Consider the following 12,985-nt stretch of genomic DNA (forward strand, 5'->3'; position numbering starts at 1 on the left):
GTGTTCTGGAGAGTACAAGGGTACCAGAAAGGAAATACCAAAATGATGCTTTTCTATCGTCTTTTGAGACTACTAATGCAAGAAAACTAAGACAGCCATATGCTTCCTCTTCAAATATTATGGATAGTTTATTATTAAATGGATGTCCTGAAATATGTTGACAAAGGTCATTAGAATAGATTAAAACTCATTTATTCTCTATGTCATCTCCTAACAGACTGTTGGCTTAGAAACAAAAGACGGAAGTAAATATTTCACAAACGTATATATGTGGGATAAAAACAAGTTTATTCTTCCTTTTCAGGGTGGTCAGTATAATGTAGCTTACAAAATGGAAGGGGTACATTTGGTCATGTCATAACAACATACAGAATATAGTTGTTCCAGATTTGGGTATAGAAAATGCATGGGTCGCTTTTATGTGGGTAAATTTTCTAGTAAAGATGTAAGATTTAAAAAAAAATGCAGGGGCCTTTTGAGTGTGTCTTTAGAGAGATTACCTTTCTTCCTATCTATGTATCTTGATTAATATATCCTATGATCCACCTTTTTGACATTTCCTAGTTAAGACAAATGAAAATAATCCACCAAGTTTATTATTATTTTGTCCTTCTCAAGTATTATCATCAAAATCTCATTCTTGTGATATTCAAAGATTACATGTTTCTTAAAGCATGACCATCAACTTAATCTAAATGACACTTACTTAGTAGATTCTTTCATCAAATGATCATATTGCATGAAATGCTGGAAGACGTACGCTGCTGTGGAGAGGATTGTGTGCCAGTTTTTCAGGGGTGCTTTGGAAGGAACCTCCTTGCCTCTCTCTTGCAGTTTTGCCAGGACAGCTGTTGCCACTTTACAACAGGCCTCCACAAAGTTTGCTCTAATTTCCTGAAAAGAATCATCTCTGCATGCCAGAGCCAGTGGAAGCATTGTGTCAAGTTTTTCCATGATGTCAGAACAAAACTAAGGAGAAATAAATGTGGCACTGAGTTACTTGTATTCTGACAGCACCATGTAATTTATGTACAGTGGAGCCAAATTCCTCAGTAATGAATTCGGCGTCAAACATAAATATAATGACACAGCTTTATAATAATCAATTTCTCAGTTGTAGAAAGTTAAATGTTTTATGTCAAATAAGGAAATACCAAAATGATCCTTCTCTATATATAACCTTCAAACCTTATGCTTACCAGACAGATAATATGAAAAACTCATGAACTAGCTCTACATGACAGGACCTTTATCTATAATCAGTAGAACTCAGAAAATATGTATCTTTGAAATTAATATTTGGATTATTTTTTAATTTATTCTAATTTTCTTTGGCTAAATTTTCATAAAAGATTGTTTTTAACTAAACACCATGTATAAATGTCATTTTAATTTAAATAATCTAGAAGCGTTAGAAATAATCTCATGCAGCATCTTCTTGGTAAGGAGTCAGACATTTTCATAAGTCACGTGTCTAGGTTTTCACTGTTTACTATGCATCTACTCTTTCTGAATATCAGAGGGCGGTGTGGTGGATGGGAAGGTGAAGGCTGGCTCCACATCAGATCAGCCGACAGAGTTCTCTAGGGAACGTGTGGAGCCTCGGGGTAATGGCAGCAGAATAAGAAGGCCGTCTTCAAGGACTCTCTTTTAAAAATATCCCAATCATAGGTTGATGAACTCATTGTAGACTTACTGCTGAGTAATTGTGTTTATCTACTTCCTATTTTCCCAGTATGTTTTGTGACTTTTTAAACACATGTACAGATATAAGACTGATGCTAATGAAATGGAATGTTCATGAAGGTCATTAAGGTGTCAATGAAGATTTTTATATTGCCCAAACTAAGAAAAGACAGTACCTCCTTCAACCTCCTCAATTTCTCCTGGAGTCATTCAAAGGTATAACCAAAACAGGCAGTTTTCCCAGTGTTTCCCAGTTCCCCATAATGTTACAGACGTCCCTTTTTGGTTGCCTCAGGTTCGTGGAGCAACAAGCTAGCCACAGGCATAAGTCATTTTTGGTAGAAGTGGCCCATGGACACCAGAGAAGAAAACTGGGTCAAGTACTAAGTACTTGCAAAGAGACTCCACCATTTGACCTATAAGTTCCTTTTGCATACCATATATATATATATATGCCATATATATATTTTTTATATATATGCACCGTGTGTGTGTGTGTGTGTGTGTGTGTGTGTGTGTGTGTAAATCCTATACCAGCCAGCAGTTTGAAAGGATTTCATTTCATTTGATACTTGCCTTTGCAATTTTCTTTGGTTGTTCCTCCTCAGGAAACATGCAGCTGTCTTGCCAAACTTGCTGGACATTTACGAGGTTCATAGCATAGCTCACAGCTGAAGACCTTTCATTCTGTTCCTGTTGGAGAATTTTTGTGGAAAAATCTTCAATTGCAATTGTTATGCAATGTGCCATATCCCGAGACACTTCTTTAAATGCACTTCTCCAGCCAAAATCTAGTAAAGTAGCCTGAAATATAAATTTATATAAAGTCATATTAATCTTAACTCAGGAACAAATGTTTCTGTTGTTATAGATATAAAATTATTACTTTCATTCAACATGTTGAATATAGATATGCTTTGATATACTATAAAAGCCATTCTTACAACCTAAAAAATATTACCTAGTGAATAAAGCAATATACAAAAACATGTGCATTCTTTACACACACAGTAATATACTGACATTTCATTTTAATTCATCAATGGATTTAATCAAAAACTTTTTTCAAAATTTAATCTCTTAAATATAGTTCAATAAAACCATCTTTATGAAAGCTGAAAGCTACACTTGCTATTTATCACTTAAAGCAACCTTTAAATTCAATATACTTAATAAAGTCTAAATTAGATTTTTATAGTCTTTCTTATAGTTTATTGTTAACAAGTATTGCAACCTGAGACAGCATTTAATATTCAATCTTTTATTTCTTTTTCACTCTCAGAAATCCAGACATGCCAAAAGTGGCAATAAGAAATAAATTTCTCAGAGAAAACACACCACTGCACCTTTCTGGATTTTTACTTGCTTAGAATTTTATTTAGTCTCTCCACCTGCCAAGTGGTAAGCAGTGCTACTCCTGTTCCAGGAAATAAGGAATTAAAATGGTCTGCATTGCTCTGTGTGTGAGGAGAGCAGAAGGGGTTATGGTGGAGGCCGATATTGTCTTGTTTCCTTTTTTCTTCTGGTCTGTGGCTCAGACAGCAATATATTTATGAATGTATCTTTCTCCTAAGTCTTCTAATGTTCTTTGAAGTACTAAAAACATTATAGGTAGTAGGCTGAACCTATGCTTAGAAATAAACTCCCCCTTTTTTAATGTAATCTTGTTTATATTAACATTGTACCTACCCCAACTTCTGAAGACTCTGGACTGTATATCCCTGAGTGAATTACTCATTTTTCTTGATCTCATGTTTTTTGTTAGTAAAGTAATAGAGCTGAATAAGATGATTTCTATGATCCTTTTCAGTCTGAAATTACTGAGATCGTGATCATTAGCCTAATTTTCTTGTGTGTATTCCGCATTCTCATTAATTTAATGATTTTTATACATACCGTACAAATAGAGGTGATTCATTTTCTAGAGCTAAAATTCTGTGATTCCACAACTCTATAATCAGAAAAAGTGGCTCTCTTTCTAATTATGTGCATAATTAAGTTGTGGCTCAACTTTCCTTTCTAAAGTTTATTTGGACCTTTATCATAGGGCCTGAAAACACATCTCTTTTATCTTGTATTTACATAAAATTAACAATTGAAACTACTTAGCTCATATGATCTCCTTTCTTATAAGTGAAACTTTAGAAGTGACATGGTTATAGCCCTGTGCTATAACAGTAATTTCTTGGGACATATTTATGATAAAAATCTAAAAAGAAACCCACCTCCATGAAAATTAAAACAACAACAAAAAACTCTCACTTCTGTTCTCCCCATCAGGGTGTGTCTATTCTTTAAAATCATTCATTCATTCATTCATTCCTTCAAGGAAATATGTTCTGGTAAAAATTGCCATTAATTGCCATGGTTGCACTGAGAATATTTTTGTGTATGCAGTGACAATTATCTTTACCCATGATAATTTACATGTGATTACAATACATGGGACCATCTGAATTTTCTTTTCAAAATATGGAAAAACAAGCACATTAATAGCTGCTTTTAAGAAGAAAACTGAAAATCTTTACTTCTTCAAACCTCCTTCTAAAATTCTATTTGTTTTCATGAAATATCATTTGCTTATTTCTGCTCTTCTCATCTGATATTTGGCATCATATATATTCCATTTAGAATGGGGAATATTTACTAATGATCCAAGAAAAAAGGGGGAATCACGTTGCTTTCTGTTCTGAGCACAAAGTTGGTATCCACTGAATATTTTCTATTACCTAATGCTAATTTCTTAGTACTGATTTTGATTTTTGGTTAAAGCATTTGTATAACTTTGAATATTCCTGATTATTTCCCTTGCTTTCTAGGCTGAAACTCCAGTAAAACTATATGTTTGTCTGCCTTTTAAAATATTTACCTAGTATATTAGTAAGGATCCATTCAGAAAACAGAAACCACTCAAGGTATTGGAAAAGGAAGACATTTAATGTAGGGTGTTGGTTACCTAGGTGATGGAAAATTTGAGGAGCCAAACATGGGCTGTGAAGCAATATAGATACTAATACAGCAGGAAGCCACAACCACCCCCAGGGTTGAAGGAACAATGAAAGGGGACTGTGCTATGAGAGACTGGTTCTTGGGGCAACCAGTCAAAGCTAAATTCAAGGCAGACCTGTCAGGTGGAACTGGAATCATGCAGCGAGCACTGTCTGGTGGGAGCAGGGTCCATAGAGGAGATAAAGAAGTCACAGCCACTACCAGAGGTACTCCCTAAAACAGTGAGAGTGGAAGAAATACCCTGGTTTACCCAACACTCCTACATTGCAGTCTTCTATCAATGCCTTTAAGCGGCCAACCCTTCCCAGAATCCAGAAAGCAAGGGAGCCTGGAAGATGTTATTCTCTACAGTATAGAAAGGAGCAGGAAGAGTGGTAATGAATCTTCAGAACAAACACAGGTTGGGCACACAAAAATATGAGGCCAGTTCAAACTATTCTTTCCTTTCCATTTTAAATCTCCCTTTTCTGACTTTTTAACAATTATCTACAGCCCACATTCTCAAATTACAGACCCTGGGTCAGGATAAGAACAAAGATCTCTTGACTTGCATCTCCATACTCCTCCCATGGAATAGATTGTGCAAAAGAACAGTGTCCCCACTCAATTGAATTTTCATCAAAAACATGTAAGTCAATTTTCAATCAAGAATTAATTTTTTTACTGGCAAAGGGTAAAACAAGACATTTTGATTCATAATGAATTCACAAATATATGATAATATTATTTATGAATTAAAAATATACCATCTTTTTTCCTTACTTACCTCTTTCACTGGTGGTAGCACTTGTTCTGAAGGAATACTGGTTTCATTTGCTCTAGGTTTATCTGTTACAACTTCTCTATTGAATTTCTCCAAAATTCCTAAGCAATAGGGAAAAAAAACCCAAACATACAAACATACATTTAAAAAAAACCAACCATACTTGATGGGGTGAATATATTCAGGTTAACATTAGTTATGTAGAAAGTTCTATCAATAGTACATACATATACATACACATACACACATATTAGTATGCAAGGAATATGGTCAACAAGATGTAGGAGATGTCACCATGACAGTAATGACAGTACGGAGATATACAAAGTCCTTTTCCAAACACAGCTCGATGAAACCTATATGCTAGTTATATTCATATTTGATGTATATGCATATACAGTTGTAAAAGAAAGTTCCCTTTGTAATTAATTCATTTTCATGTTGATAATGTATGTGAGTACAAAATAAATACTAATTTCCTTATTCATTTAAAAAGTTAAGTTCTATGGTACTTCATTTAAAAACTGGTGTGGTGGTGATTCTTAGTACAGCATCACTTCCCTTCATGAAACAAAGAACATATAGACAAACATCAGTATATCAGGAAAAATTACACTATTAAGCATGTCAGTAATTCATCTGAAAACATAAACATTGGAATCGATATGAAATAATCCCAAGCTCCTAAAATGGAAATATTTCCTCAACTTTTATTTTTTACAATTAAGGTACTCTTTTACAAAAGGAAAAGAAAATAAAAATAAAAAATAGACCTCCAAAAATATAGTGAATAAATACTCCAAAAAGAAATCTTTCCACATTTCCATTAAAGTTGCAATAATGATAGTTTGACTCAATATGAATAATTTAGCATTTATCTTTTTATTTTTTTTGCTTAGACTTGGTAGATGATAATACATTACACACTATGATCTAATTTTTTCTTTTTTCCCCCCCAATTCACCAAGAGTTATTTTTTTAATTTTTTAATTTATCAATATACAATGTAGATGATTTTTGTGTCTCTTTATCAATTCCTCCTTTTCCCCCTTTGTCTTGCTCTTCTCCTCCATCAACATCATATCTGTTCACTTATCTTAACAAGTTCAAGGATTTATTGTGATTGTTGTCTTTCCCCTCTCCTCCCCCTCGTTTATTTGTTTGTATATTTATTTATTTATTTTTATTAAGAATCAGTTTCTCCTTATGCCCTGGGCAAGGTAAATTTCAAAATCTTACTGATTTTATCAGTAGGGATTCTGAACAATAGAGTCATCTAGTAAATTTGTGGGTTTTTTTGCAAATGTGGTTCTATGAACTGAATTATGAATTACTTCTAAGGAATACAGTTCATAGAAATAAAAATATTTTGTTCTGATGTTATAGTTAGTTTCAAAATTTTTGGACATCAAGTGCACTAAAGGTAAATATTCCATTTGGTAGGAAATAACACCACTCCTGCAAAATTTTATCCGAGTTTATCTACTCTGAGGAAAAGTTTTCACCAACTCCAGTGTTTCTTAATCATTTTTGGATTTGCAAACACTTCTGAGAACTTGATTAAAGTGATGGAACACGCCATACAAAAATGCACAATATGACTGCATGGCAGGCATGTGTTTGTGTGTTACAGACAGACAGACAGACACACACACACACAAACACACACACACACAATTGAGGATTTCCAGGCCCTCTTGTAAAGCTCATTAATGAACCCTATGGGCCCATGGACTGCAGATTAAGAATCCTATTACATTTCTCAAGACACATCACAACATTGAGAAGTTTTTAGATTCAAATAGTGTTATACCAGTTAACCTAAAATGCTTTTTCTATGGCTTGCATTTTACGTTATTTTAAGATGGTGTTATAAATAAGGATCAATTTTAATTAAAATAAAATCCAGATTAATCAGAGATTTTAAAATTAAAAAAAAACTATAAGCCTACTAAAAGAAAATATGAAACATATTTTACAAACTATCTGTATAGAGATTTTTCAAGACACATAATGCAGAAACCATAAAATAATTCTGTTCAAGAAAAATATCACTGGCAGTCAAATTAGATAAGACAAACCAAATTGGCAATCTTTCTAAAAATGTCCATTTAAAAAAATCAATATATAATTTTTTAGTGAAGCTTTAGATTTACAGAAAAATTGAGCAGAAATTACAGGGAATCCCATATACTTCCTCCCTGCCCTCAATTTCTCCTATTGTTAATATCTTGTAATGATGTGGTACATTTCTTATAACTGATGAACAAATATTGAAACATTAGTATTAACTTAAGTTCATAGTATACATTAGGATTCACTCTTCGTGCTGTGCAATTCTACAGATTTTGTCAAGTGCATAATGTCACGTGTCCATCATTACTGCATCACCCAGAATAGTTTCATTGCTTTAAAAATCCCCTTTGCACCACCTATGCATCCCTTTTTCCCTCTTTCCTTCCCCCAACAACAACTGATCTTTTTACTGACTCTATAGTTTTGCCTTTTCTGTAATGTCATATAGTTGGAATCATTCAGATTGGCTTCTTTCACTCAGTAATACTCCTGCCTTGGATTGAGTGTCTCCTCAAAACTTGATCCCCACTGTAACATTGTTAAGAGGGTGAGAAATCCTATTATGGTAATTGAAAGGAGGGGCCTTGAAGAGGCGATTAGATTGTAGGACCATGCTGCAGTCAATGAATTAAAAATGGTGGTCATGGGCATGGTTTGGAGGACTTTAAAAAGCAGAGTGCATGAGGAAGTCTCTCTCTCTCTGCTCCACCATTTTCCACCAGGGAGACCCCTGGGTCACTGTCATCACTACCAAGGCCTTCACCAAATGTGTTCCCTGGACTTTGAACTTCCCTTGTAAACTGTAAGCAATAAATTTCATTTTCTTATAAAGTACCCAGTACCAAGTATTTTGTTAAAAGCAACAGAAATGGGCTAATACAATGTATTTAAGGTTCCTCCATGTCTTTTCATGGCCTGACATATATCAATGAATAATATTCCATTGTATTGATGTACCACAGTTTGCTTATCCATTCACCTACTGAAGTACATCTTAGTTGCTTCCAAGTTTTAGCAGTTATGAATAAAGCTGCTATAAACATTGGTGTGCAAGTTTTTTGTGCAGAAATAAGTTTTCAACTCATTTGGATAAATATCTAGGAGTGCAATTGCTGGATCATATGATAAGACTATATTTAGCTTTGTAAGACACTGCCAAACTGTCTTCCAAAGAGGCTTTACCATTTTGTATTCTTCACAGCAATGAATGAGAGTTCATGTTGCTCCACATCCTTGCCAGAATTTGGTGTTATTAGGGCTTTGAATTTCAGCTATTCTAATAGGTGTGTAATGGTATCTTGTTTTAATTTGCACTTCTCTAATCACATATGATGTTGAACATCTTTTCATATGCTTATTTGCCATCTGTATATCCTCCTTGGTGAGGGCTCTGTTCAGATCTTTTACACATTTTTAAATTGAATTCTTTGTTTTCTTGTTGAATTTTAATAGTTCTTTGTATATTTTGGATATTAGTCATTTATCATATACTTTGTATGTTTTGCAAATACTTTTTCTTAGTCTGTGGCTTATCTTTTAATCCTCTTTATGACCATACCTTTTTACTTGGCAGTTCCACTTTAGAAATTTATCATCCAGGTATAGTTGTGCACATATAAGACATAGTTCAATGAAATTTGCCATATCATTGTTTGCGGTAGCAAATGAGGGAAAAAAAACTCTAAATGTCCACTGATGAATAGCTGGTTAAATTATAATACATGCAACAATAAAAAACTATTCAGCTGTTAGAAAGAATGAGGTGTTTCTTATTTTTTTGAATTGTTCATTAAAAAGGACATATGCATAATATGATAAGATTTTGTGTTATTTTAACATGGGGATATATATGCAAGTAATTGCCTCTAGAAAGGGCAACTGGATAAGTGAAGTCGAAAAAGACTTAATTTCACCATATACTCTACTCTTTGTCAAAATTTTTATGATATTCATGTAGTATTATTCAAAAACAATTTTAAAACAAGAAGAAGAAAAAAGATCAAGTTGTTAGTGACATGAAGGAACAACACTTGGATTCTTAATATCACTTTACTTTTCTACAGATAGCTCATAAAACTATCTAATTTAGGAGGTATTTACCCTGGAAAAATAACACTAGTTTGAGGTATAAGATTTGCACATCTAATTCTGAAAATAACTATCTGCCATTGTGTCGGTATAGTTTTAGACTTATAAAAAAAGTTAATTATCCTTTATTTATCATTTCACTCCCAAATATGTTTATGCACTCAAAGTAATGTGCTCAGATGTTTATAGAAACCATCTACCTATTTTCAAGAGGAATAAGAAAAAAAGATTAGCTTTCCAAGGCTTCTCTTGTTGGTGAGTAATTCTATAGTAAGATAGAAAATAAATTATCAAACCATTATGATAACTGTTAAAATATAGTCCCCTCCCTAAAATATGAAAGATTTTTTAAAAACCCTTAATTCTACACAGGGAAGCAAAAGGGATAATTTTTAGGTAGGATTAGTAACACTGAGTCCACACTAATCAGATACCTTGTGGTTTCAATGGATTGTGGCATTTATATTTGTTTGAAATTCAAAATGGTCGATTTCGAAATTTGGCAATGTAAAACTTTATGAGCTCTGTGAACATCTGGAGAATTACTTCACATATTTAGAAATATATTGAAAATTCTGTACACTTATTGTCTAGAGAAGGTAGCTCATTTTTGGTGCATCCCTCTAAAATACAGTTATTTGCATGCAATCACCACTAGTTTCTTTAAGCGCATGCCTAGATTAAGAAACTCAGAAGAGTGCAGAGGGTCACAAGAATACCAGCTGCTCAACAGCTTTCCCTACAGAGTTCTCTGTGGTTCATTTTATACTTCTGGTTAGATTCCACACTGCTGCTTTCTTTCATAGAGAGTAGAGGTTGGCAGTACTTCCCTGTGACATCCACTTTCACACCCAAATTGGTCTTCATAGGTTCCCATTGTGTGCACTACAAAGCAACTTGCCTTGTTGGCAGCCCTAAGTGGGAACTACAAGTCTTTCTTTTCTTCACTGTTCTTTTCTGGCTCACAAGCAACCTCCCACCAAAAGCTGAATCTGTAGAAGAGACTACATCCAAGAGATAATACCATGAAAAAGTATGAAGAGAAGCCCAGGTGGCCACCTTGCAAATTTCCAATGTGGAAGCCTTCGACCTCTCTGCCCAAGAAACAGCTAAAGTCCTAGTGTAATGAGCTTTACAAACCCTAGGAGCCTCTTTACCTTAACTACATACGCCTCCCTAATACAATCCCTTAACCATCTAGCTAAGGAACTCTTAGAAGCCATTTGACCCCTCTTAAGACCCCCTAAGAGTACAAACAATCTTTCAGAAGATCTGAAATCTTTGATTCTTCTGAGACAAACCCTAAGTGTTCTTCTTACATCCAATTGAAGCAGCCATTGCTCTTTATCATTGCTGGGGCTAAAGAAAAATGAGGGCCAAGAAACCTCCTGGTTTAGATAAATCTCAGATGCCACCTTTGGAAAATTTGAGGAACTGCCCAAAGAATAACTGTATTCTGAAGAAGCATTAGAAATACCCCATAAATCAAACCCGAGGCCATGCCGTCAGATATCATACCTAATACAGTAAGGCACCATAACAGTCAAATAACATCCTATCATTTTCTGAAATAATGAAAATAGAAAACCATCAAATCATGACCAAACACAAGCAAATAAATATGACTAAATATCTTTCATTTCTCAGAAAATATTTCTTGTATCTCTGCAAAATCTCTTGTTCACATTCAAATTACTGAGAGACCTGCCAATTTGCCTAAGTCTGAAATATAATAGTAGACATCAAAGTAAAAAGTAAAATATTTGGTTAATCATCTTTATATTTTCTCCATGTGATGTTAAGCACCTGGATATCTTTAAAACATCTGGACAAAAAAAAAAAAATCACTTTTCATCAGATTGTTTGGGTTACACAGACATAGTAGGCAACTCTTTCCAAGATCTTTATTAGCAAAATATGCTCCAATCAAAATAAATACATAGGATACCAAATGACTTGCTCTCTTTTTTCTCATTCTCTCCCACACAAGATTTCTAAGCCAAACATTAACTATCGGGAATACTCAACTTAATGTATCTTAGTTAATTTAAGATATATTTGATTTCTCTAATCATCCATTTCAAGAAATTGTTTCCTTCCTGATTTAAGAAACCAATGGCTTTCATAAGAATTGATTAACTTGGATCTATTGAACAAAACACTTAAGATTTCTCTTGACAATTTCCCTCAAGATCATTCTTCTCAGGGATCCATTAACATAAAGTTGTGTCAGACTAAATCAATCTTGGCTTTCTTACAAAACAATATGAATTTCAACAATGAAGAATACCTATATCACAAGGGGATGTTCTAGTACTCAGACTTCTATTTCTTATACCTGCCCTTCAAAATTCCTTCTACATACTGAGCTTGATTATCCACAAATGTGTTTACATAGTACACTATTATTAATGTGATGTTGAAGTTGCTTTTTTTGGGGGGTGGGCCTTGCTGCTTATATGAAGACAAATTGGGGATAAGACAGTATATTGTGGCATAATTGTATATTTGCTCAATTGAATTTATTGAAGAATGGTAAATATCGCTCTCAAATATATTCCATTTGAAAGTCTCCACATTGCTTGATCTTAAGTTAATGGTGTTTTTTTGTTTTTTTTTTTTTTTTGTCGTTTTTCCGTGACCGCCACTCAGCCAGTGAGTGCACCGGCCATTCCTATATAGGATCCGAACCCACGGCGGGAGCGTCACCGCGCTCCCAGCGCTGCACTCTACCGAGTGCGCCACGGGCTCGGCCCAAGTTAATGGGGTTGAACCAACCTTTTTACTGAAATCAACATGTCAAATCTTTGCTTCAATTCTTGGCCATTTCTGCTTATATTTTTACAATACCTGTCTAAAACAAGTCTAATTTTAAATTTATGCTGCTTTTAAGAAGAATAAACTTCTTAGAATTGACCTAAATTCCCAAGAGCCTGGATTAGGACCAATAGAAGATGATTCTAAATAGGTAGGGGCCTAAATGTTTTGGAGTTTATTCTGTTTCTTGATCCACACCTTGGAAAAGATCTACTAGACATGTGGATATGAAATGTCAAATCTTAGCCAAACTTGATGGATGAGTACCAACACCAAATGCCAATTGCCAGAGACACTACACGTCAATCAGGATTTAGGATGTCATATTTCTCTAGATTCATCTTTCTCTTTGACCACCCAATCAACTCCATCTAGAAGACCCTTTAGGGCTCACATTCCCTCCTAACTAAATCTATTTTTTCATTCTGTCCTAAATAATATTCATATTTTCTGTCTTATATTTTTATTATTTTCCTTTGTTTTTTCCTTTTTTTTTGTCAGCTTCAGAAATCTATAATACACCTCCATTTTTCTTCAAATTATCTC

At 34.1% G+C, this 12,985-nt stretch overlaps 1 protein-coding gene across 1 annotated transcript in view; it reads right to left on the reverse strand.

Moving 5' to 3' along the window:
* The window catches only part of KIAA0825 (KIAA0825 ortholog), a 379,872-nt gene that overhangs the window by 280,087 nt on the left and 86,800 nt on the right, over positions 1 to 12,985 (reverse strand). The window contains exons 6-8 of the mRNA XM_063087402.1: positions 5,462 to 5,559; positions 2,263 to 2,490; positions 707 to 969 (exon numbers count right to left, since the gene is read on the reverse strand). Of these exons, the coding sequence (XP_062943472.1) occupies positions 707 to 969; positions 2,263 to 2,490; positions 5,462 to 5,559 (589 nt within the window). The remainder of the gene's footprint in view (positions 1 to 706; positions 970 to 2,262; positions 2,491 to 5,461; positions 5,560 to 12,985) is intronic.

The sequence above is a fragment of the Cynocephalus volans genome, chromosome 2 (genome assembly GCF_027409185.1).
Source record: "Cynocephalus volans isolate mCynVol1 chromosome 2, mCynVol1.pri, whole genome shotgun sequence".
NCBI classification, from domain to species: domain Eukaryota; kingdom Metazoa; phylum Chordata; class Mammalia; order Dermoptera; family Cynocephalidae; genus Cynocephalus; species Cynocephalus volans.